Genomic DNA, 22,694 nt, shown 5'->3' on the forward strand with positions numbered 1-22,694 from the left:
ACCACCAAGGTCACAACAACCTCCCGACTCTCCTCCTCATCGGAGAAGACCATGTCCTCCAGGTCTATAGGATCGTCCGATGCGAGTTCCTGACTCAACGTCGCTCCTACGTTCCCTGGCCCTCATGCAGCCGGGTGACCTCCTTCTTCTTCTCTTCCTTCCGCCGAACCTCCTCAGTTCTCTTCTTCTTCCGGGCATCTGTCGCTTCCTTCTGAGCGGCTTATCGGGCCTAGCCCTCCGGTCCCTTGGGAAGGTGTGGCTGGGACTTGTACTTTCCAAGCCCCTACGGAACATATGACCCCCAATCAAGAAATAGGAAAAGCAGAGAAAAATGCGTGGATTAGAGAAGGGAACGAACCAGGCAGGACACGATCGAAGAGTTGAAAGGTATGGGCCTCCCTTCGACCCTCTCCTTTGGCCTCAGCTATAGCACCCGGCCAATGCGACTCCAGACCTCGTCGTCCGGCAAATCCTTCGATGACGTGCGGTCCGAGTCCGTGAGGCCGTCGTACATCCACATCGGCTGCACCCTCTCCGCCAATGGCATGACCCGGTGGTGGTACAGGGTGTGAAACACCCTGCACCCCATTGAGGCCGCTCTTCACGAGCTTCCAGGAGCTCCGCCTCGATGACTCCCACCTTGTGCTTCTCCTTTTTGGCGTAGCCCCACGACCAACTTTCTTTTTTTCTCCTGGCCTCCTACCGGTGAACACCGAGAATGGCACCGCCGCCGGATTCCTGATGTAGAACCACTCCCCATGCCACCCCCAATTGGAGTCACAGGGGAGGTACCCTGGGATACAAGTCTCCCACGCCCGGCTTCCTCTGCAGGGCGAATCCTCCCACCGACGCGATCTCCACTGAGTCCCCCACCATCAAGGCTCTCAGGGAGAAGAGCCGCCAGAAGAAATCCTGTGTGCGGCTCCATCCCAAGAAAAGCCTCACAGACAGTAACGAATCCGACGAGGTGCAGCACCCCCATCGGATTGAGATGCTGCAGCTCTAGGCCCCAGTCGTTGAGAAGCCCGCGTAGGAACCAGTGTGTGGGGTATCCCAAACCTCGCTCGTGGAAGGTAAGGAATGAAACCACCTCGTCGGAACTGAGGTTGCGGGAACTCCTCCTTTCCGAGGACCCTCTAGTGCGCCACCTCCTGCGGTGGCAGAAACCCTTTTTGGACGAAGGCCTCCAGCACCGACTTCCTCACGGTGGACGACTTCCTAGTCCAACATCCTCACTCCAGATTGCAAAAAGAATCAGTAAGTTCTTCTCTTCTGCTCTCACCCTCTCCCTTCTCTTTCCTAGAGACCGCCTCGGCTCCTAGGAACACTCACAGCAAGAAAAGAAGGGGGCGACAGAAGAAGAAGAACAGGCAAAAGAATGGAACAAAAACCTCTCCCTGCTCCTACTTAAAGGAAAAGGGACTGGCGGTTGGGGAAGGACGCGCCAATCGGGGAAGGCAGAACGGCGGAGCGAGAATTTCTCTTTCTTTCCCATTTAATGCAGATGGGACGCCCCCTGACCGACTGGGACATGCCCAGCACGACGAAACGGCTCCTAATCAAGCAGGGACGTGGCCTGGACATGGCCCACCACTACCGCATGATCAACCACTACCTGTGCGCCGGGTACGAAAACCGAAGCGCCATCGCACGCGAACGACTCCCTGTCTCCCCAGGCCAGACCTAGAGAGACCCAACAACGAAATCTCCGACGGGAGAGATCAACCGGCCCCCTAAGTCGCCTGAGATACAGGTCTCGGTCGAGCGTCTCCGACTGGAGCTCTTTCGAACCCCATCTCTCAGGACGCCAAGGTGACCATATGTTCATTAATACAAATAGTTCACACAAGGGCTAACCCATGATTGACAAGCGCAGGGTACCAGTCGGACATTTTCGACTAGAGCTCTTCGAACTCTGTCACTCCAGTCGTGCAGGCCCCCACCACATGAAATCTCCGCCAGGAGACAACCAGATCCTCCTGAGTCGATCGATTCACTCAGGATAAGCACCTGAGATACAGGTAGGAAGCGAAGGGGTGCCCCATGTAGGCCATGCCGACTCTATCTCGAATGACGAGCATGGGTCTCGGTCGGACATTTCCGACTGAAGCTCTCCGAACCCTGTCTCTCAGGTCATCAAGGTGAGCATGTGTTCATTAAATACAAAAATGTCCACACAAGGGCTAACCCACAATTGACAAGCTGTAGGTCTTGGTCGGACGTTTCCGACTAGAGCTCTCCGAACCTCGTCACTCTAGTCGTCAAGGTGAAACATTATCAAAGCCCCTCTATTTCAATTTAAAACATTCATACATCCATACGCGCATTTCATACCATACGCCTAAACCCCCGGACTGGTTAGGGCATGAACCACCCGGGGGCTCGGGAACTAAGCATCGCACATGTAGCGAAATGCATCAGAACGCTCCGTGTTGCATCACGAAGCGGCGGTTACCTCATTCGATATGAGTAACCAACAGAGCCAGGGGAGAAAACCGTAGATGAGCACCGTGCGGCCCTAGCCCAGGTCCAGCAGACTGGGTCATCTCAACCTTCTCGTTCAATCCTGAACCTCTCGCCAAGCCCACAGAATCTCCATCGAAGGGGAGGCCAAAAGGCCACCTAGGTTGGTCTCCGGAACAACCTAGGCATCTGTCGGGTTGCAGGTAAAGGAAGTAGTGGAATGTCACAAGAGGGCTATGCTGACCCCGTCACGAACGACGGACCCTGGATTCCACTCGATCACACCCGTTAGTGAACTCACCAAGCTAGTTGTTCGAGCCCGAGCGATCAGGGACAGGCGATGAAACTCAGCCCCCTAGGTTTGTGAGGAACCAGATACGGTAACGCACATAAACTCACATCGACCCCTGCGAAGGACCGATAGGGCTCGGGGGCTCAAGAAAAATGCCAAGGATAGCGACCTCGAACTCGCCAGATCCACGACTATGACTCGCCCGGTCCCCGGCACACAACGACGCCAGGACCCTACGAGCACCGCCTCGTCTGATCTTTAACTAAACTAACAGCGTCTTCGTAATGGCTTCACTACGCTCCAAATAAAACCTGGGACCGCGACTCCTAAACTCGCGTCGACAGGATCAGCGACATCCGGCTATGGCTCTTGGGACCACGACTCCTAAACTCGTGTCGACAGGATCGGCGACATCCGGCTACTGACTCTTGGGACTGCGACTCCTAAACTCGCATCGACAGGATCAGCGACATCCGGCTACGGCTCCTGGGACCACGACTCCTAAACTCACGTAACGGCTTCCTAAACTAACTAAACTAACTCTCTCGATCCACGGTGTGCACCGACGCCTGGGTCCATTCATGACTCCGCCTCACCCGATCCCACGGCACGCATCGACGCTAAAAGATCAGTGAGCTCTGACACAACCGAACCGAACTAGCTCCACCCATGGCGCGCACCGATGCCAGGGTCTAGTTCATGACTCCGACTCACCCGATCCCACGGCACGCAACGACACCGCGGTTTAACAAAATTCTGTCTCAAACTAAAAACATGCATACACGCCTGCTGAGACAACACCCCCAGCCGGTTCAGCCCAAACTGCCTGGGGCTCAGGGGGCTACACCCGCGGGTGCGCTCGCACGCACCCGCCGACAAAACAGAAAAAACATCCCCCATTGACAAAACTTAGAAAAACCCCCAGCCGGTTCAGCACGAACCGCTCGGGGGCTCGGGGGCTACACCTGCGGGTGCGCTCGCGCGCACCCACCGGCAAGACAAAAATCCCTCGAATGATTCTGCCCGAATCGCCTGGGGGCTCGGGGGCTCCTGTCGGGTTCATAAACCCAGGGTCCCTCAGGTACTAGCTTCCACGCCAGGGCTCAGCCCAGGAGGACGGCCTTCTTTTCTTCTGGACCGGCCCGAGAGTCTAAATTCAATAGACTGGAGCACTCACTTCAGGCCCTGGCCGCCTTCGGCCCATCTTTCTGACCGGAGCACTAGCTCAGGCTCAGGCCAACTTCGAACAGCCTCTTCGATCGGAGCGCTAGCATCACGCCCCGGCCACCTTGGCACGGCCTGAACCCTGGAAAGCCTAACACTGAGGACTGCCTCCGACTCCAACCCCGTGTCTCCGACCGGGGTTCATAGAAAACCCTACCCATCGCTATTTTTCGACTAGGCGCGCCAGTACCGACTGGGGCCATCCGACCGAGGACTGCTCGATCGGAAAGAACCAGAAGGCATACTAAGGAAGGCAAAGACAGGGCTCGCAAGTCAAACCACGGCACCAGGGACCATACACTGTGGAATAGTATTTTACAACCACCCTGCCACAAACAGTATTGTAGGCGCCAACATTTACCTCTATAGTATTGTAGGCATCGGAATTCACCGTACCAGGCGAACATGGTAAAACCATGCCTCTAGTCAGATGAGACAACATTTTTGTAGGTACCGATGTCCCCCAGTCTTGAAGAAAGCAACTCAACCTCCCACGTGTACCTGACAATCTGCAGTGACATCAACAGTATTGCGGATGCCCACCATTGTCCCATCCCCATCGGCGTGGGCAACAAGGCTTAGAAACGTCCGTACTCTCTCTTGTAAAGCCACCCCCTTCTTCTATAAAAGGGGATGTGCTCCCTCCAAACAAAGGGCAGTTAACCCAAGTCAACTTCTTCAAGTTTAGGTTTAGGGTTGGACACTTCGTTCATAGCATAACTCCTGTTGATCTTGGCCCTTCCGACCGGACCGACCGTACACCCCTCATTTCTCCTTCTCGTTTGTAACCCCACTACAGACTTCGAGCACATGGGCTTGGGAATAAAGTCACCAACCGACCCACACTAGACGTAGAGCACAGTTGCCTGAACCAGTCTAAATCCCGTGTCATTGAGAGCTAAGGCCACCTCCGATCATAACGTACAGCAAAACTACAAATATTCACTAGTTAGTCACTTTCTGTACTGACACTTTTAGAATCATAATGGCGCTTGTAGCACATTATGATCTAGAATTACATCAGATGGATGTAAAGACGGCGTTCCTAATCGGGGATCTGGAGGAAAATGTTTATATGGCACAACCGAAAGGTTTTGTTGTGGAAGGAAAAGAACGTTTGGGATGCCGCCTAAAGAAATCCATTTACTGAATTAAAACAAGCTTCAAGACAGTGGTATTTGAAGTTTGATAGTACAATAAGAATGTTTGGGTTTCAAGAAAACGTAGAGGACAATTGTGTTTATGCAAAGTTCAAGAATGGGAAATACATTTTCCTAGTCTTATATGTGGATGACATCTTGCTCGCTAGCAGTGATGTTAATCTAGTACTAGAAACAAAGAAGTTCTTTTTCCTTGAAGTTTGATATGAAGGATCTCGGTGAAGCTTCAGTTCGTCCTAGGAATAGAGATTCACCGAGATAGAGAAAAGGGGGTTTTAGGATTATCACAAAAGGTATACTTAGAAAAAGTTCTAAAGAAATACAGTATGCAAAATTGTGAGTCTTCACCTGCTCCCATAGTCAAGGGCGATAGATATGGGGAATTTCAATGTCCTAGGAACCAATATGAGATCGATCAAATGAAAGGGGTTCCATATAGTTCAGATGTCGGAAGTTTACAGTATACTCAAGTGTGTACTCGCCCTGACTTAGCATTTGTTATCGGGTTACTTGGCAGATACCAGAGTAATCCAAGAATAGAACACTAGAAATTAGTAAAGAAAGTTTTGTGTTACCTGCAAGGTACGAAGGGTCCATAATGTATGCCGAGTTTGTAGCATGACAGAAAATCCATGTCAGAATACATATTCACTCTCGCTAGGAGGAGCTATATCGTGGAAAAACTCAAAGCAAACCATCACTACAACGTCCATAATGTATGCCGAGTTTGTAGCATGCTATGAGGCCACAGGGTAGGTGAATTGGCTGAAGAAATTCATGCCCAGGTTGAAAGTGGTAGACGACATACATAAACCACTCAAGTTATACTACGATAATAATCTAGCAGTATGTTATGCTCACAACAATAAGTCAAGTGGTGCTGCCAAACACATTGACATAAAGTATTATGTTGTGAAAGACAAAGTCTGGGGTCATATAATTAGTCTTGAGCATATAAGAACAGAAAAGATGCTCGCGGATCCACTTACAAAAGGCTTACCACCCAGCGTATTCAGAGAACATTTAGTCAGCATGGGTTTAAGGGAAAGCCTATGATTCTTAGACAATAAGGGCCTAGTTGAGAATCTAGTTTCAAAATAGAGAGGTGCATTGTAGCTATTTAATCTAATGGCAACTGATCGTGACGATGAGGCATGCTCTATGCACTGATCTATGATGGAATAGGAATAAGATAAAGTAAGTAAGTTAAGTTTAAGTAATAAGATGGGATCAAGGGGGCGATTGTTAGTGGTGATCTCTCCTAGCTCGGCCCAACGACTGAGTTGGGCCTTGACCTCGCGCCCTGATCGGGGACGCCCAACCCTACATGGTTGGTGGGCCCCCGTCACACTACGCTATAAAGAGAGGTGGAGGCCGGTGGCTCTTTTCACGAGGTTGACCGAGCTACAGTTCCCACCGGAAAAAACCCTAACACCGATCTAGAGGGTGCGCGGCCAGTGACGGGAAGCCGCCACTGTCTTCTCCGCCGAGACACCACGCCACTGCTAGACCACACCACCGGACTCCACAGCAACACCGACATCGCCATGGATGGCTCCAGCTCCTCCGCCAAGCCCTCTGACGATCGGTAATGTCTCACCTCTCACCCTCTCCTCTCTGTTACTCTATTTCTTCATGTACTAGGACGAACTACATCTTTTATCACAAGTAGAAGAGGTTGTACCCGCTAGATCTATGCCTAGTTGATCCTACAGTTTCTATCAGAACCATATTGAGAAATTCTGATGTGGTTATCTAAACAAACTTAGTGCAATCAATATAGCTTTAGTCAGCCCTGCTCTCTAAAAAGAGTATACACGGAGCTCAATTACGGTGTCCATGTTTATTACTGGCCCAATCATTTCTTCGGCAATACTATCCTGCAGCTTGTGATCCAATAAGATTTAGAACTCTTCAGTATTTTGGTGGTTTTTAGTATTTTGCGAACTCTTCAGGCAGCTGGTTTTTAGTATTTTTGTTGATCTATATGAAGTGCTGCTGATTTGTTTTGTATTGTTAGCTTTGGTAAACGAAGGGCATAATATTTCACCACCATGTGATGTTAAATCATGTGTAAGGCCACCACACTACATAAGGTGAAAGATTTAACACGACAGTCACAATGCAAATTGATTTTATGCAAAGAGTGTCAAATTCTCCTAACAACAGCTTCTTTTGAACTTCTATAAAAGTCTTATTATAACCAAAGGATTCGTAAGAGCAATGGCAAAGTACCCATCATGGAGCACAAACCTGAGACACCAGCCACCGAAACTGGTGGGCGGTGACTGCAGCGTGGTGCTCCTTGGGCACCTTCACAGTGCCAATCTCATCGCTGTCAGCCTAGACACACGAGTCCTTCACCATGGCCTTGAGAGGAGGCACCAACTCCGGCACCAAAAAGCCAGCACCATCTCCTCGACACTACCCCAACCTCCCACCACTGCCATCTCAGACATAGATAAATTAGATGGCCAGTATTTAGTGCTTGGATGAAGGATAGCATGAGTTGTGTACGTAAGGCACTTATAGGTGAAATTGGAGTTCTAAAGAAGAGGACCGATGACACGATGACCACCACACTTTTAAGACAATTGACAACTACTATGGCAGGTGGAGCTCCGTCAATTTTGATTGAAAAACTATTCCACCTAATAAGAAGGATCAACAAACACCATAGAAAAAAGCAACATTATAGAATTGAATCCTTAAGATATCCATGACTCAAAAAAATCACTTCTTAGAAGAATCAAGTCCTAGACATTCAATGAAATAGGCTTGGTTAGTACCCTGAATGCAAGCACGCAGACAAATTGAAAAACAACAAGATGAATCTAAAAAAGGCAATTTAGAATCAGAAAAATAATACATAATACATCTGCTAGTAAAATATCATATTAGCATGCTACCATCTATCATCAATCAAAGCAGTGGACAACTTATCCAATACATGAACACGATGACGGGTTTTCAGGTAAACATCAAAGTATCAAACAATTTAGGGCGTGACAGCAAGCAAGCATGAGGTTGCAGCGGACAGCAAGCAAGCATGAGGTTGCAGCGGCAAGTAGACTGAACATGTGCTGGTTTCCTTGATTCGGCAAGTTGTACATGCCAACGCCGCTACGCCATAATAGGAATTATTTTTTCAAGGAAAAGTGTGAGTCACTGGACTAATCTGCTTTCAGGATATAATCTAATGATTTAGAGAATCTAATTATTTCAGAGATGGCAAACATTGAACAGGAGTTCTTAAAGAGGTGAGTGATACTCTTGAAAAGCCTACACAAGATTTCTACCTGATCTATTGACCCAACTACAAACTCAAGTACCACTACGTTCATGAGCTTTTGATTCAGAAGCCAAAAAGTATGTTTCTAGGGGGACAGAGCTTACCAAGGACGGGGGGATCCCGAGCGGCGAGGGTGGACTGAACCCTAAACCCAGATCGATGGTCAATTCAAACAAATGAGATTGAGATCGAACAGAGAGAGGGGAAATCGAGATAAAGACTACCGCACCCTGGCGCTGCCTCTAGCTCAGGCTCATCGACCGACGGACGCTGCCTTGGCCGCCGCTGCATCCTAGCGCCCGTGAGTGGCAGACGACCCTACTGTTGTTGGCCACCCCGTGCGGGCCCTGCTCGGCCCCACGGGCGGGCCTCGCGTCACACCACGCGCCACTACCCTTGCTACGCCGTGAGGGAGCCATGCGTTGGCGTCGTCCTGGTGAGATCAACGGGAGGTATAAATGGCCATGCAGCACGAGGCACGGGCGGCCGGCATGAGGCCCCACAATTTTGGCCCAGCCTAAGCACAACACGGCCTGGTCATCGGGCTCAGGCTGGCCTAGCATGGGGTAGCTAGTCGTGCCTAGGCCGCTACTTAGGCCCATGGGCTGTCATGGCATGGCCTAGGTTTATAGGGTCGACCCGGCAGCAGCCCAGGACCTCCCCCGGTGACGAAGCGGCCCAGCGCAGCAGCCAGCCGGCCCAGCCCCACAACGCCTCACCCCTCGCGTATATAAGCGACGGCCGCGGCTGCTCTCCCTCCTCAACCCTAACCCTAAATCATTTCCTCCCCAACCGCCTCGCCGCTCTCGCCTCTCGCCTCTCGCCTAGCTCTCGCCTCGACCGCTCGACGGTTGACGCCTCGTCGTCTCGTCTGCTGGCGTCCTGACCTCGCCGACCTTGACTCCAGTGACCTCGAACCGCCTACCACCGGTGACCTCCCCTGATCCCCTCCCTCTCTGCCTCTCCCTTCTTCGTCTCCCTATCTCCCCTCTAGATCTCGCTGATTATGTGAGTTCATTGTCCCCGTTTGTCCCTCCTCCACCGCTCGTCGTCCTTGCTAACTGGTGTGTCGTGTTCTCTGGGTGGTCGTTGTCTTCTCTGGCACCGGGCTCCGGTTGCATAGGTAAAACCCTAGCAGTAACCCTAACCCTCCTTTATCTTCTTCCATTGATGTATTCTGATGTGATCTTTTCATCCTCCTCCATCTCTTTGCCTAGGTCGGTAGCTGATGCATTGTCCTCTAGCTATGCATAGAGCGACCAAGGCAGCCCAGCGCACCATTGAGGAACGGTGCTGGAGAGCCGTCCGCCATGGCAGCTGCTGATGATGATATCGTCTGGCCGCTCACCGGCAACGACAACTTGATCACGGCAGGCCTGCCCCAGAGGACGACGACGACACCCGAGGCGATGCTACTGCGTTGTTCGGCGTCGATGTCGATAGCGGCTCTGCTGCTTCCGGTCGATTTGGACAGCGACGGTGGTGAAGGGGCGACGACGACTGGGACCCTGGCCTGCTCCAATGACTCAGCTCCATCTGTTGCTGGTAACTCTTCTGGTGTTGGTACTGGTAAGCGTAAATCTGATGTGTGGGCTGATTTTAATGAGATCTATGAGACTGTGAATGGTTGGAAAATCTTCACTAAAGCTACCTATAAATGTGTAAGCATACTTTGTCTGCTAGATCTAATGCTGGCACTGGCCACTTGAAGAGGCACCAGAAATTTTGTAGGCAGAAAACTGATCAAGCTGCTAGGGTTTAGTCTAGGCTTACTTACAATCCTGATGATTATATGCATAACTAGGACTATAAACCTGATGTTGCTAGATCTGAATTATGTTGCTTGATTGCTAGGCTTAATTTGCCATTGGGTATTGGTGAGACAGATGCATGAAGGAGTACATTGTTCGTGCTCATAACCCTAGGTTTACTAAGGTTTCTAGACAGACCACCACTAGAGATCTTAGTAAGCTATTTACTAACGTCATAATATGTCTAAGAATTATGTGTTGTCTGGTGCTTCATCTGTTGCTTTGACATTAGACATCTGTTGCATATGAGGATGACTTTGACTTACTTCTCTGGTGGCGTGACCACAAACTAACATATCATATCCTATCTATAATGGCTAGAGATATTATGTTTGTTCATGTTTCTACTGTTTCTTCAGAATCATGTTTCAGCTTGACAGGAATGATAATTGAAGAGCGGCGACGACGCTTATTGCCTGAAACTGTGGAGATGCTGGCTTGCGTAAAGGATTGGGAGTTAGAAGAAAAAAGGTTACAGCATGCTGTTGGCAACCAAGAGTTGAAAGACTCCTTCAAGAATCTTTATCTTGATGAAAATGCATCTAGGGGCTGCTGCTACTGCTAGCACATCTGGGGCTGGCACATCTGGATCTGCATCTGTGGCTTCTGCTGCTACTTAGTGTGTGAGACTCGAGAGTGATCTGTTATCTTTGTATCTGTGATGTGTGACTGATACTGGGTGAACAATGGTTTAAGACTTAATTAAGAGCTGTGTTGCACTCTTTTTTCCTATCTAGGGTTTCTCACAAGAGTGAGTTTTACCTAGAAAGATTTTGAATGAGGCAACATTGCTCAAACAGCTCAATTATCTTAATTCCCTTGTCTCCTTTGGTGGCTTTTGTTAGAATTTAGAATATGTGATCAGTTTATTACTTGTGAATGTGAAATACTGAAATATGAATGAATTGTGAAATGTGATTGTGAAAATGGAGAAGTGTTAGATGAGAGAAGCACTTTGAGGTGTTTTAAGGGCACCGCGCTGTGGGCTGACACGGCCCGTGGATTTGGCCGTACTTAGCGGGTTGGCACGCCACGACATGGATTTTGGCCCGTAGGGCCGTGCTTGGGCCGAAGGCCAGGCACGAGACCTAGAGGGGCACGACCGGGAGGTACGGCGTGCTGTGCTGGCCCGAATCCCTACGGGTCGGGGCGGGCCGGCCCGTTGGCCAACTATAACGGGAGGCGGCGACCGTGCGTTTCCTTCTTCTATTTTTTTATATTCGGTGATGACTTCTATTTTTTTTATTCGGTGATGACTACAGGATCGATCGCTGGTCGTCGAGGTGCGGTGTCGTGCGCGTTTGAAGCGATGGAGGGGGGGTGAGAAGCCTGCATCACACATGAATCGTGGCCATCGGATTTGATTTAGGTGTTTTAGTAGCTCTTGATTTTAACGAAGACTGAATTCATGTGTGTATTTTCCTAGGTACACAATGGTTGGAGGCTCTCAGCGGGGGGATGTTTCCTTAGGGGATCTAGTATAATTTTGATTGATTCATTATAGTAGAGATAGATTCAATGTACAAGGTTAGATGTTCATAAAATCTAACGTGGTATGCTTCTTTCCCTTTTTTGATTAATATATGGTAATTTCTATTCTCTTTCAAAAACTAAGTTTCTTTTGAGATAATACTACCATAAATAAGATACAAGATTTTCTCTAGTGGCCACAAACTAGAAGCGAGCCAGTGTAGCTGCAGGCCACTGTATCTACGGCATGGTGGATGTACAACGGCGTGCGTCAGGCCGTGCCCGTAAATAGCGGACGCAAAGAAAATTACAAAAATAAGAGGAAACATAGAAAAAAGAGGCAACATTTTGAACTGCAGGGGACAAGATTACACTGCTTACCATACCATGAATGGTAATACTACAGGTAATAACTAAAAAGTCAGACATCATCCTGATGCAGATAGACAACTTAAGTCATATCCATATATATAGTATCAATCAAGAACAGCACTCACTATAGAGGAAATGGAATCTGAACAAGGTATACTAATAATCAAATAGTAGATCACATAAGATGCTCAATGTCTGAGAAGTCATCAGATTCGGAGAAATAGCCAGCAAGCTCATCGACCAATCCTGGTGCAAGCACCACCTGTTCAAAACGAGAAAACATCGGTGCAAGCACCACCTGTTCAAAACGAGAAAATCTGATTCTAGCCAAGCCTGAGAGTACCATCTGATTCCAGCCAAGCTGAGAGTACCGGACCACAAAAGTGTAGCAGCAGAGGAGCTGAACTTCAGAGAATGGAGGGTCGACGGAGGGGGTGATGGGGTTGAAAGAATCTATGGCTCCACCGGCCCTCACTTCCGTCTCGTCCTTGAGGCTGTACACGCACACATCGTACCACGGCTCCTCCACGACGTAGTAGACGCAGTTGGCTTCCACGGACGCGAACTTGTCAGCGTCCACGGACAGGCACCTGCAGTCCCCGATGAAGAGGGCTCGGCTGCCTAGGTTCATCACCCGTTCGAGCAGATCGGTCCCGGTGTCGATCCTGAAGACCTCGACGCGATGAGGCAGCTTGAAGACGATCAGCATTTCCCCTGCAGATTCCACTAGGAAACAACGGTTCTTCCTGGCTTGCCCTTCAGCGCCACCGGCAAAATACTCAGCGAACGGCTCAGCTACCAGATCCAAGATCTTGTTAGCCTCAAGGAAAAGAAGCGACTCCAAAGATCCATCCTCTTGTGCAGCAGCGTAGATGCCTCCTTCGAGGGCCAGCTTGATTAGAGGATGAGCAAAGTGTTCCTCCTTGTGTGCCATGAAACTTTTGCTGTCAGGATCAGCCCAGTAGATCGTGCGAGAATCTTCACAGAGCAGGACGAGCGTCGGCGAGGAGCCGATCACATGAGCAGCGACTTTAACCTCGGAAGGCACAGGCGCCTCGAAACTAACCATGGCGCCGGTGAAAGGGTTGAGGACGCGAGCGGCGTGCGGGGCGGTTCTCCCTGCGAGAACGACCATGCCGCCGGCGGCGCCTGCGACGACGAAGTACCTGCGGAGCAGCGGCAGGTCCCTGCGGACGAAGCGCCCGGTGCCGGCGTTGACGAAGAGGCGCGCGTCGCTCTGGTGGACCTCGTCGAGCATGGCCCACTGGCGCGGCCGGAAGCGCGGTTCCCGCGGGCTGCTCTTGGGGTCGGCGGTGGAGGAGCGCCAGCCGCGGCACACGGCGCGGAAGTCCATGTAGTAGTCGAGGTCGTCCGTGGCCAGGAGCCGGTCGGCGATGCGGTTGATGAGGTCGCCAGGGAGCGACGACCAGCCTGCCATTGCCGTTCTCGGTCGGTGCACAGCAGCTGGCTTCAGGCTTGATTGAGGAAATGGATTGGAGGCTGTGGACTGTGGAGAGGTTGAAGCAGGGATTCATTTCGATATAAATGGTTGGTCTTGCGTGCATTAACCCATCGTTTGCAGCGCGTTCGAGGAGTTGGAACTCCAAACGTCCACCGGGTGGTGGGCGGCGCCGGCGGCCATTACTCCAGTTCTTGGGAAGATGCGGCATGAGCACGCCGTTCCGATCGTTTGTACTTCATACGACGGGCGATCCTTCAGCTTCCGACGACCCACGTCTCTTCAGGTTTGCAGTTGGGCCGTGTGCCCACCATGCTTGGTTTTGCAAGGGCCCGTGGCATTCGCGGGCCTAATAAGTAATAACACACTGGGCAGTCGAGCCCATATAACCGTGCCCCGGTCTCCTCTCCATGACCTCCTGCCCTACCACAACCGCGCGATCGAGCACTCGGAGTAACCGAGTTGTTGACGCTCAAAATTGGCTCGACTCCAACAGCGTAACCCATACGTGAGACCCATTTCACGATTTGGGTAATGTACAGTAAAAATGTTACATCCCCGTAACTTCACCTCTCCAACAGAGGAGCTCCAAATCCCTGCATCCGCAAAAATATCCGAGCTCCCACTTCACTACAGCTACTACCTCCTCCTCCTCCTCTTGAATCATTTGCTCGCCCCCATCCCACTCCTCGGCCTCCACCATTCGGCGGCCCGGCGCCGGCGCAGCGGCGCGGCGCCGCTCCCTCCTCCGTCGCCGCGGGCGCTCCCGGTGGTCAGCCACCTCGCGGGTGCGCTCCCGCACCGCGCCATGCGCGACCTGGTGCGGCGCCTCGGCGGCGGCCCGCTCATGCTGCTCCGCCTCGGCGAGCTCCGCGTCGTGGTGGCCTCGTCCGCCGACGCCGCGCACGAGGTCATGCGGACGCCAGACGAGCGCACGCGGCGCCCGAGCGCGGGCGAGCGGGGTCGACACTGGCGCGGCGGCGCTGCCGCCGTTGGCGAGCGGTGCCGACGCGAGCGAGCGCGGACGAGCGGGGCCGGCGGCGCGGCCAGTGCGGGAGCGGGCCACCTCGGCGTTGCGGAGGCGTGTGCGGGCGGGCCACCATCGGAGATTTGCGTACCGAGGAGAGAGGGGATGCTTTTTTGCGTATCGCTTCGGTCGATATGCAAAATGGGTCGTGTGTCTGGGTCAGCTGTTGGAGAGTGTTTTTGGTAGGTAAAACTACTGTAGAGGACGTATTTTGGGTTTGCGTCTCCTCGTCGGAGACAGTCTTAGTTTGCATTTACATGGACACACGAACACGAGTGTGCACGAGCAACATTTTCCTAAACAAAAACATGTTCTATACCACCCAACGATGCCCATGATTATTCGCGCTCTGATCACTAGGAATCCTTCTCGAAAGCCTTATCACCGGTAGTACGCCCTGTCCAGCAGAGCCACCGGCCTGAGCTCTCCACCGTGGAGGAAGCTGGAGTACCACCGCGATGAGTGCCTCTGGTACCTCGTCCTCGCCGGCGAGCTGATGTCGACACCGTAGAGGCCGAACCGGAGGCGGTAACCGAACATGTCTAGGAATGACCAGACGAAGTACCCACGCACGTCTGATCCATCCCTGGGTGCAGAAAGGAGAGTAGATTCGCTTGCTCGTAAACGATCGTAAATTTCCAGCCGAGAACAGTGTTTTTCTCTCACACCAAATCAGCCAGCAGTAAATAATTCACGATCGTTTACGGCCTCCCGAACAGGCCGTATATTTCAGAACAAGGATGCCATCATTTTCAGAACTCACCTGCTGCCTGACACAGTCGTGATGAAAACTTCAGTAAAGCAAGAACCTCGAATGCAGAGTTTACTGAATAGTATTGGTACCTGATGGATTGAAGCGTGGCCTCGATGTAATCCTGCAAGAACTGCGACCTGAACTCGTCGTCGTAGCTGTTTCCACCTGACGGATCAGGTCGGTTGGCAGCTCCTGATATGAACAAGAAAAATGCACAATATGACTCTATACTCTTCATATGATGCGCATCGGCTGCGAAATGTTGTTCATTTCTTGTGAGAGAAATTCTGGACAGAATTCTGGCCAAGTTACCATTTTCATGAATCATGACTGCTGGGTTCTTGTATTTCACTCGAACATGCTTCAGCAATTTCTTCAGAGCCCATGGTTTGGATGTCTTAAAATCAATTGTCAACCTGATCGGGAACTGGTTGCCTGACATCAAGAGTCGTACTGCAAAAGTTCAGCTCATCCGTGATTACAACTGTACTTTGAACCATTACAAAAGTATATAAGCTCTTAGGGCTCTTACTATCAAATTTCACAGCTGCATCACCCATGTAATCTCTCAGTTTCTGTTTCAGTTGATTAAGATCAGCTCTCACATGGACGACAATGTAGTGGTTAAATCCAACGAAATCGAATGACCCCTTTACTTTTTTCCTTTCTTCATCAGTGAAAGATGGTAACCTTGACCCGACATTCTTCTGCATCACTGGAGGGTAGTCGACATAGACTATAGGATGCATGAACCTAAATCATAAACAGACATTTCACATGCAGTTACACAGTAAGTTGTCTGCCTGAAACCTGAGAATATAATGGAACGTAACTAACCATCCAATGTGGAATTCCTTCATCCTTTCAGCTGATGCTGCATCATCCGGAGTTTGTGTTGCGGGCTCAAACCACCAAGCAAGCAAAGTCAGTCCAATTTGTCCTCCTTGCTCTGCCTGGTCAGCAAGCAAAATGTCATATCTGTGAGAATGTCTCATCCAGCAATGTCAGGTTTGATTTGAAAAGAGATGGCAACATATCAAACCTGGTACTTCTCTCTATACAATGACACTGCTGAGGCATGTGCAAGCAGAAGGTGGTGTGCTGCTATGTATGGCTCTGTGGTGGAGTTGCCGCCATTGCAAGGGAAGCCGAATGGCGATGAGCACCGCTGTGGCGGCAGAATTCCTTCGTCGTATCCACCAACCGTTTCAATGTTAGGCTCATTGACAGTGCTCCAGTACTTCACCCTGTTGCCAAAGTTCTTAAAGCATACATCTGCATACGCAGTGAAGTCCTCTCTACACAAAGGCACAAAATGCAAATGTAGTAAATAACCCTTCGTCTCTTTGTACATGTGGTTGCAGTAAGGTTAAGGGTTAGGATGTCAGGTACATGAATTTACGACTAATCAGCCCATTGTATTCATCTTGAAGTGCCTGAGGAAAATCGAAATGATAGATCGTTACATGAGGTTGTATTCCTACATTAACAGCAAAAAGAAGAGATGCATCATACATAATTGCACAGTTAGAGACTCAAGTACCAAATATGATTGACAAAAAATTCAAAGAAAAGATCAAATACCATAGCTCAGAAGTTCATCTATCAGATTGTTGTATTACTCCATGTAAAGTAATCTGCTCCCATCTCTGAACGAGCGGCACGGGCAGGCGCCGAAAGGGCTCCCTGCTGCTGCACTGTAGCCGCGGTAGGGACAGGCGTCGAAAGGCTCTCATGTCGCACTGTAGTCACAGCAGGGGCAGGCGCCAAAGTCAACCCTACTGTCACATCTAGTCACTGTAGCAGCATGGCAGCCTGGCATGTGTGTACTAGGATTAGATGGGTAGAGTTGTATATATAGCTTCCCACTGCAACTCAGTAAAGAGAGCGAGTTCAGTTTTGCCATCTCCTCTGCAGAGCTCCGGCCAACGCTGGTGCTTGTGCTGTGTGTGCGCGCTCTGTTCTCCCTCCCTTCTCCTACGTCCAGCCGTAGTGTGTGTGATCGGCAACAACAGTGAGCGGTTGGCTCACCTGTGCCGGAGATCTCGGACCAACACTCCAATCCCTTTGGATTTACAGCTCCCCGACCATCTAAGTGGAGTAAAAATGTTATATAAAAAATCAGTAGAGCTGAACCGACAAGCGAATTCTGAAACACACTAACATACTTACTCTGTCTAAGGTGTTACCGGGAATAAGTCGAGGCCAGACAATCGACATTCTATATGCATCGACACCTAATTCATGCAAAAGCTTTACGTCTTCCTGTTATAACATGTAAAATAACAAATTGTTGTAAGTTTGAAACCATGATCTTCATCTGAAAAGTTTATCAGCAAAAAAATTTGCTCAAAAACTTGCCTTGTACTTGTGATACTGATCTGCCGTTACATCGCCTGTAGCATTGTCAGAAGAATGGCCTGTGGTATTTAAGTATCACCTTCAGAATTATGAAGCTGAAATACACTAGGATTACTAATCAGCAATAATGAGACCATAACCTTCGTGTGTGAATGTGTCCCAGATCCTAGCATTTCTTCCATCCTCGGCAACTGCACCTTCTGATAGGACTTGATGTCCTACTGGCGTTGCTGCGCAGGTTATAGGGGTGAAAGAGAGAAGGACGTGGTCTGTACTCTCGACGTCGGCGAGGGGCCGCCGCGGCGAGAGCGGCGGCTGCTGCTGCAGCCCTAGGGTTCGCGTAGCGCTACAGTATGGGGGTACTGTTCACACGAGGGAGAGAGAGGGCAGGGACAACTGACTCCCAAGGGAAGCCAGCAACTTGATTGTTGCTTTCTGCTTAATTCCAATTATCCCCCGATTACAAGTATTTATCATTCCCTATAGATGCTATAATTAAGGAACTATATCTATCTCTAAGAAAATACCAAATAAATGATAAATTGGGCCTCTAAGCCCCTTAACAGACCAGCCCCTAGCCACTATTGGGCCTGCGCCTGCCATAAGGGATGCCGGTCATAACATCTCTCCCCGCCTACGCAAACAACTCGTCCTCGAGTTGGAAGTCGGGGAAGTGCTCGTGGAAGTCGTCAAGAGTCCTCTGGTGGTATGGCCGCGTCCCCGTATTCGGCGGGCGCGGCGACCTCCTCAATGTAGTCCCCGGACTCTAGGTAGAAGAGCCCCTGACACACATGTCCAGGGACGTAGGGCTCGTCGCAGTTGTAGCATAGTCCTTGGCGACGACGTTCCAGCTGCTCCGCCCGTGTAAGGCGGCGAAACAGGGGCGTTGTGGGGGCCGCATTGGCCGCAGCGGGGGCCTGCCCCGCCTGGTCCGCCCCGGGTGCGCGAGCCGGAGGAGGCTGACCCTGACGCGGAGCCGGCGCCTGCTGCATGGCAGCCGCACGACGCTCGAACCCCCGGGCGTAGTACAAGGCCGTCTGGAGGTCCGGGGGGTCGCGCATCTCCACGTCCACCTGGATATGTTCCGGAAGGCCACCAACGAAGAGCTCAGCCCGCTGACGCGTGGAGACGTCCCGGGTGTGACATGCCACCGCCTAGAAGCGATCTGCGAACTCCTGCACAGTGGAAACAAAAGGCAGCCGGCCCAGCTCAGCCAGCCGACTCCCGCGGATCGGAGGGCCGAAGCGTAGACGACACGGCTCCTTAAAGCGCTCCCACGGTGGCATGCCCTCGTCATGCTCGAGGGCGTAGTACCAAGTCTGGGCCACCCCCCGGAGATGATAGGAGGCGAGCCAGGTACGGTCGGAGGCAAGCGTGCGCTGACCCTGAAAGAATTGCTCACACTGGTTGAGCCAATTCAGGGGATCAACGGAGCCATCGCATGTGGCGAACTCCAACTTGTAAAACTTGGGCGGCGGCCGAGGGCGCCGCGCACGTGCTGTCCAGCGAGGGCGACGCGGCGGACAGCGTCGGCATGAGGCTGCCGCCGTGGAACAGGGGGCCGTCCACCCCGCCGTAGAGGATGCCCGGAGCCAGGGCGCCGCTAGGCGCCATGACAGCCCCGGTGGTTAGAAGCGGCGGTAGGTGCGGCTGGGTACTGGGCGCCGTGTAGATGGGTTTCGACGAATCGGTGATCCAAGCCGGAAGCGGTGACGGCGACGGCGGGAACTTGATCTGCTGGATGGGAACGCCCTGGGACGGCGGCGGCGCGGCTGGGAACGAGGTTGTCGCAGTCCCGTCGTAGGGCATCCCATACTGGTACGAGATGACCGGCGCCGTGGTCGCGGCCGAGGGCAGCGGCGGTGGGGGTAGCTGCTGTTTGTGAAGCGGCGGCGGAGGTGGCAGCTGGGGCTGCGGCTGGGGCTCATAGGGCCCGACGAGGAAGGCCCTGATGCCCACCACGGCCTGCCCTAATTCCAGGATTGTGGGCGTCATCTGCTCCGGGGTGAGGACGAGGGCGGACGGCGCCGGGGCAGAGGGCGCAATCGCCCCTGAGGACACCAGCGCGCATGTTGTGTGGGGCAGCAACGCTGACGAAGACGCGGGTGGCGGCGGGTGGGTGTGCGGCGGCGGCGGGTGGGAAGAACTCGGTAGAGGGCTGGACATGATCGAACCAGAGATCTCTGATACCAGATTGATAGGACTTGATGCCCTACCGGCGTTGCTGCGCAGGTTATAGGGGTGGAAGAGGGGAGGACGTGGTCTATACTCTCGACGTCGGCGAGAGGCCGTGGCGGCGAGAGTGGCGGCTGCTGCTGCAGCCCTAGGGTTCGCGTAGCGCTACAGTACGCGGGTACTGTTCACACGAGGGAGAGACAGGGCAGGGACGGCTGGCTCCCAAGGGAAGCCAGCAACTTGATTGTTGCTTTCTGCTTAATTCCAATCATCCCCCGATTACAAGTATTTATTCTTCCCTATAGATGATATAATTAAGGAACTATATCTATCTCTAAGAAAATACCAAATAAGCGATAAATTGGGCATCTAAGCCCCTTAACAGACCAGTCCCCTAGCCACTATTGGGCCTGCGCCTGGCATAGGGGATGCCGGTCATAACACCTTCAACCTGCACAAGTCAACAGATGCTCATCTAGTCATCTCAGTAAATAACCAAATTTTGGGGAACATAAAATAGGATATTTATGATTTTTTATGAGGTGATAGTTGATTTTTTTCCTCCCTCATTATACTACTTTTCCAGCCCTTGAACTTGAACATCTGTACTGTAGTTTTCTCACAGAAAATAGAAGAGATCGTCTCAAGAACAATCCAATTGCAGAGGAAACTTATGCACCAAACACCATATTTAATTGCACAATGATTGAATGTCAAAGAGTAAAAACCGTGACCCCAGTGCTACTTTTGCAGATCCAGAATTTCATACAGCATGACTTTATTGCAACGAACAGGGATTAAAGATAGGTCCACAAAATTAAACTGTCAGACAGAGAGAGAGAGATATAGTTAAGGCAATACTAACCAACAACATAATGCCATCTAGCTGAACCAATGGAGGAAAGAAAGGCAAGGATTTACGGGGAAAAAAGAAAGGTAAGGAAGTGGCACATTGTTCGCGGAGTCTATTGACAAACATGCCCTAGCTTGCTTTTCCACTGCTTAGATTACTAGAGCAAGAGGGGCGCCACAAAGAAAAGCAATACACATATGTCTCTGTCAGCACGGAGATGCTGAACTCATGTGATCGCTTCAGAAATGACACCGCACGAATGGAGATCAAGAAAATTCAAAATGAGGCGAGTCTCCAGAATCTCGTGTGATCGCTTCAGAAATTTCAGCTCCATGAGTTTTTGTTCCTTACTTTACGTTACATCTGATAGTTCCTTCACTTGGAATTATTGAGTTACATTTATGTTTAGAAAAAGCGTACTGAGGTACTTTATGAGAAGAAGAGAAAATGACTGGATGAAAGCCAAGGCAGTAGCTTGGAAGAAAAATGGTAAAAGGGACTGATTAACCAAAAAAAAATTCTTATGAAAGCAAAATTCTTGTTTATCAAAATTACTTTGGAGGAAATTTCACTATGATGGGTACACTCAAATCTATTCGACTCTCCAGCCACTACTTTACAAGAAAAATTAATGGCCAATGGTATCCATTAAATATATTTTTTTACTTTACATGAAAGTATTTAGATTTGTCATACTCATCGAAAGTACTTATCATCAGAAAGTATCTTTTATATGTACAAGAAAAATTAATGCCCAACGGTATCCATTAATTTTTTTTTTACCGAAGTCAGCAGGAGAAACCCCAACCTATTTTTTATATTTTTTTATATTTTAAATCTGTTTAAATTCGCTCTTACGGGTAGTTGATCCAGGTCTGCTGGATGCTACTCAGATGCTCTAACCACTAAGCTAGAGACCCTTTGGCATCCATTAAATATTTTTTGATGTGTAAATTGGAGTACTGGACCCGAATGGCTTCATGTAGTTTTATTTCTGACCGAGAATCATGGCCAATTGGTAGAAGAACGGAGATATATGTCAGGTATAATTTTCTTTAGAATGCTGGTTCACATAGCTCTATCAACTAATTAAGGTGTCCTTATTACAGGGGAACCACATGTCCATATATATCCGAGATCGGGTGACGCACAAATCAGATTCATTAACAGTTTAACACTAACACAAATTCGCTTTTCGCCATGGGAACATACATACCTGGTAGGCGGAGGAGCCCGCGCCGAAGACAAACCCCGCTGGGAATGGGAAGTCACTCCGGGTGATCGAGGCCGCCGGTCAGGAGGAAGAGGAGAGCAGCACCACAAGAATGTGTCTTCGCCGTCATCGTGTTCATCAGTGATCCAGCGTGCCGACCTCCGCGGGTCTCTTGGCTCTTCACCCGGCCGACCGCGCGCGCGGAGGGAGGGGTATTCGGTAGGCGGGACCAGTGCCGCATATGGTGAGTGCGCGCGACCCCGTCAGCATGCGTGGGGGCGACCGCAAGACATAGCTATGCAGAGATGTCGCTTTCATTGACCAAGTCATCGCTGATGTCAGTAAGGAAAATTTGTTCCATTTTCTTTAAGGCGGGATATTCATTTTGATTCATCAGCTATCGTCCAAGATTCAATTTTTTATATGTCTGAACGGTTAGAATGGTCGTTTCAATTCTTCAACTTTACTAGTTTATAGGAAATGTGTAGAAATTTCACAAATTCCCCGTGTTCCAATGGCCTACGAGTACGTAGGTCTTGTGTTTTTTCCTCATAAATGTCAAAAAAACAAATAATAAATTTAATATTAAAGGTCTTTGAACCGTTGACTCTTTCATAAAAAAACAAAAATTCCTACCATCGAGTTGATGATGTACTTATGATTAAAAACAAAATTCGTTATTATTAAACCTGGATCAATCCATGGTCTACAAATCAAACAATCAGATAGTATGAAATTTAAAATTATGATATATTTATGAGAAAATAT

The 22,694-nt window shown here is 50.3% G+C and overlaps 2 protein-coding genes and 1 pseudogene across 2 annotated transcripts; all 3 read right to left on the minus strand.

Annotated features, from left to right (window-relative positions):
- Window positions 1-12,259: 12,259 nt before the first annotated feature.
- LOC136548814 (uncharacterized) lies at window positions 12,260-13,522 on the minus strand. Its single transcript, XM_066540200.1, has one exon. The coding sequence runs from the start codon at window positions 13,520-13,522 to the stop codon at window positions 12,260-12,262; it is 1,263 nt and encodes a 420-aa protein (XP_066396297.1).
- Window positions 13,523-14,810: 1,288 nt separating this feature from the next.
- Window positions 14,811-18,746, minus strand: LOC136548815 (beta-glucosidase 31-like; annotated as a pseudogene).
- Window positions 17,899-22,157, minus strand: LOC136550003 (uncharacterized). Its single transcript, XM_066541433.1, has 2 exons — window positions 21,930-22,157; window positions 17,899-20,311 (listed from the first exon to the last, which is right to left on the minus strand). The coding sequence occupies exon 2, from the start codon at window positions 19,849-19,851 to the stop codon at window positions 19,111-19,113; it is 741 nt and encodes a 246-aa protein (XP_066397530.1). The 5' UTR covers window positions 19,852-20,311; window positions 21,930-22,157; the 3' UTR covers window positions 17,899-19,110.
- Window positions 22,158-22,694: the final 537 nt, after the last annotated feature.

The sequence above is a fragment of the Miscanthus floridulus genome, chromosome 4 (assembly GCF_019320115.1).
Source record: "Miscanthus floridulus cultivar M001 chromosome 4, ASM1932011v1, whole genome shotgun sequence".
NCBI classification, from domain to species: domain Eukaryota; kingdom Viridiplantae; phylum Streptophyta; class Magnoliopsida; order Poales; family Poaceae; genus Miscanthus; species Miscanthus floridulus.

What these genes read in the sequence shown, in the direction of transcription:
- LOC136550003 (XM_066541433.1), bottom strand. Translation starts at nt 19,851, where the DNA reads ATGTCCAGCCCTCTACCGAGTTCTTCCCACCCGCCGCCGCCGCACACC.
- LOC136548814 (XM_066540200.1), bottom strand. Translation starts at nt 13,522, where the DNA reads ATGGCAGGCTGGTCGTCGCTCCCTGGCGACCTCATCAACCGCATCGCC.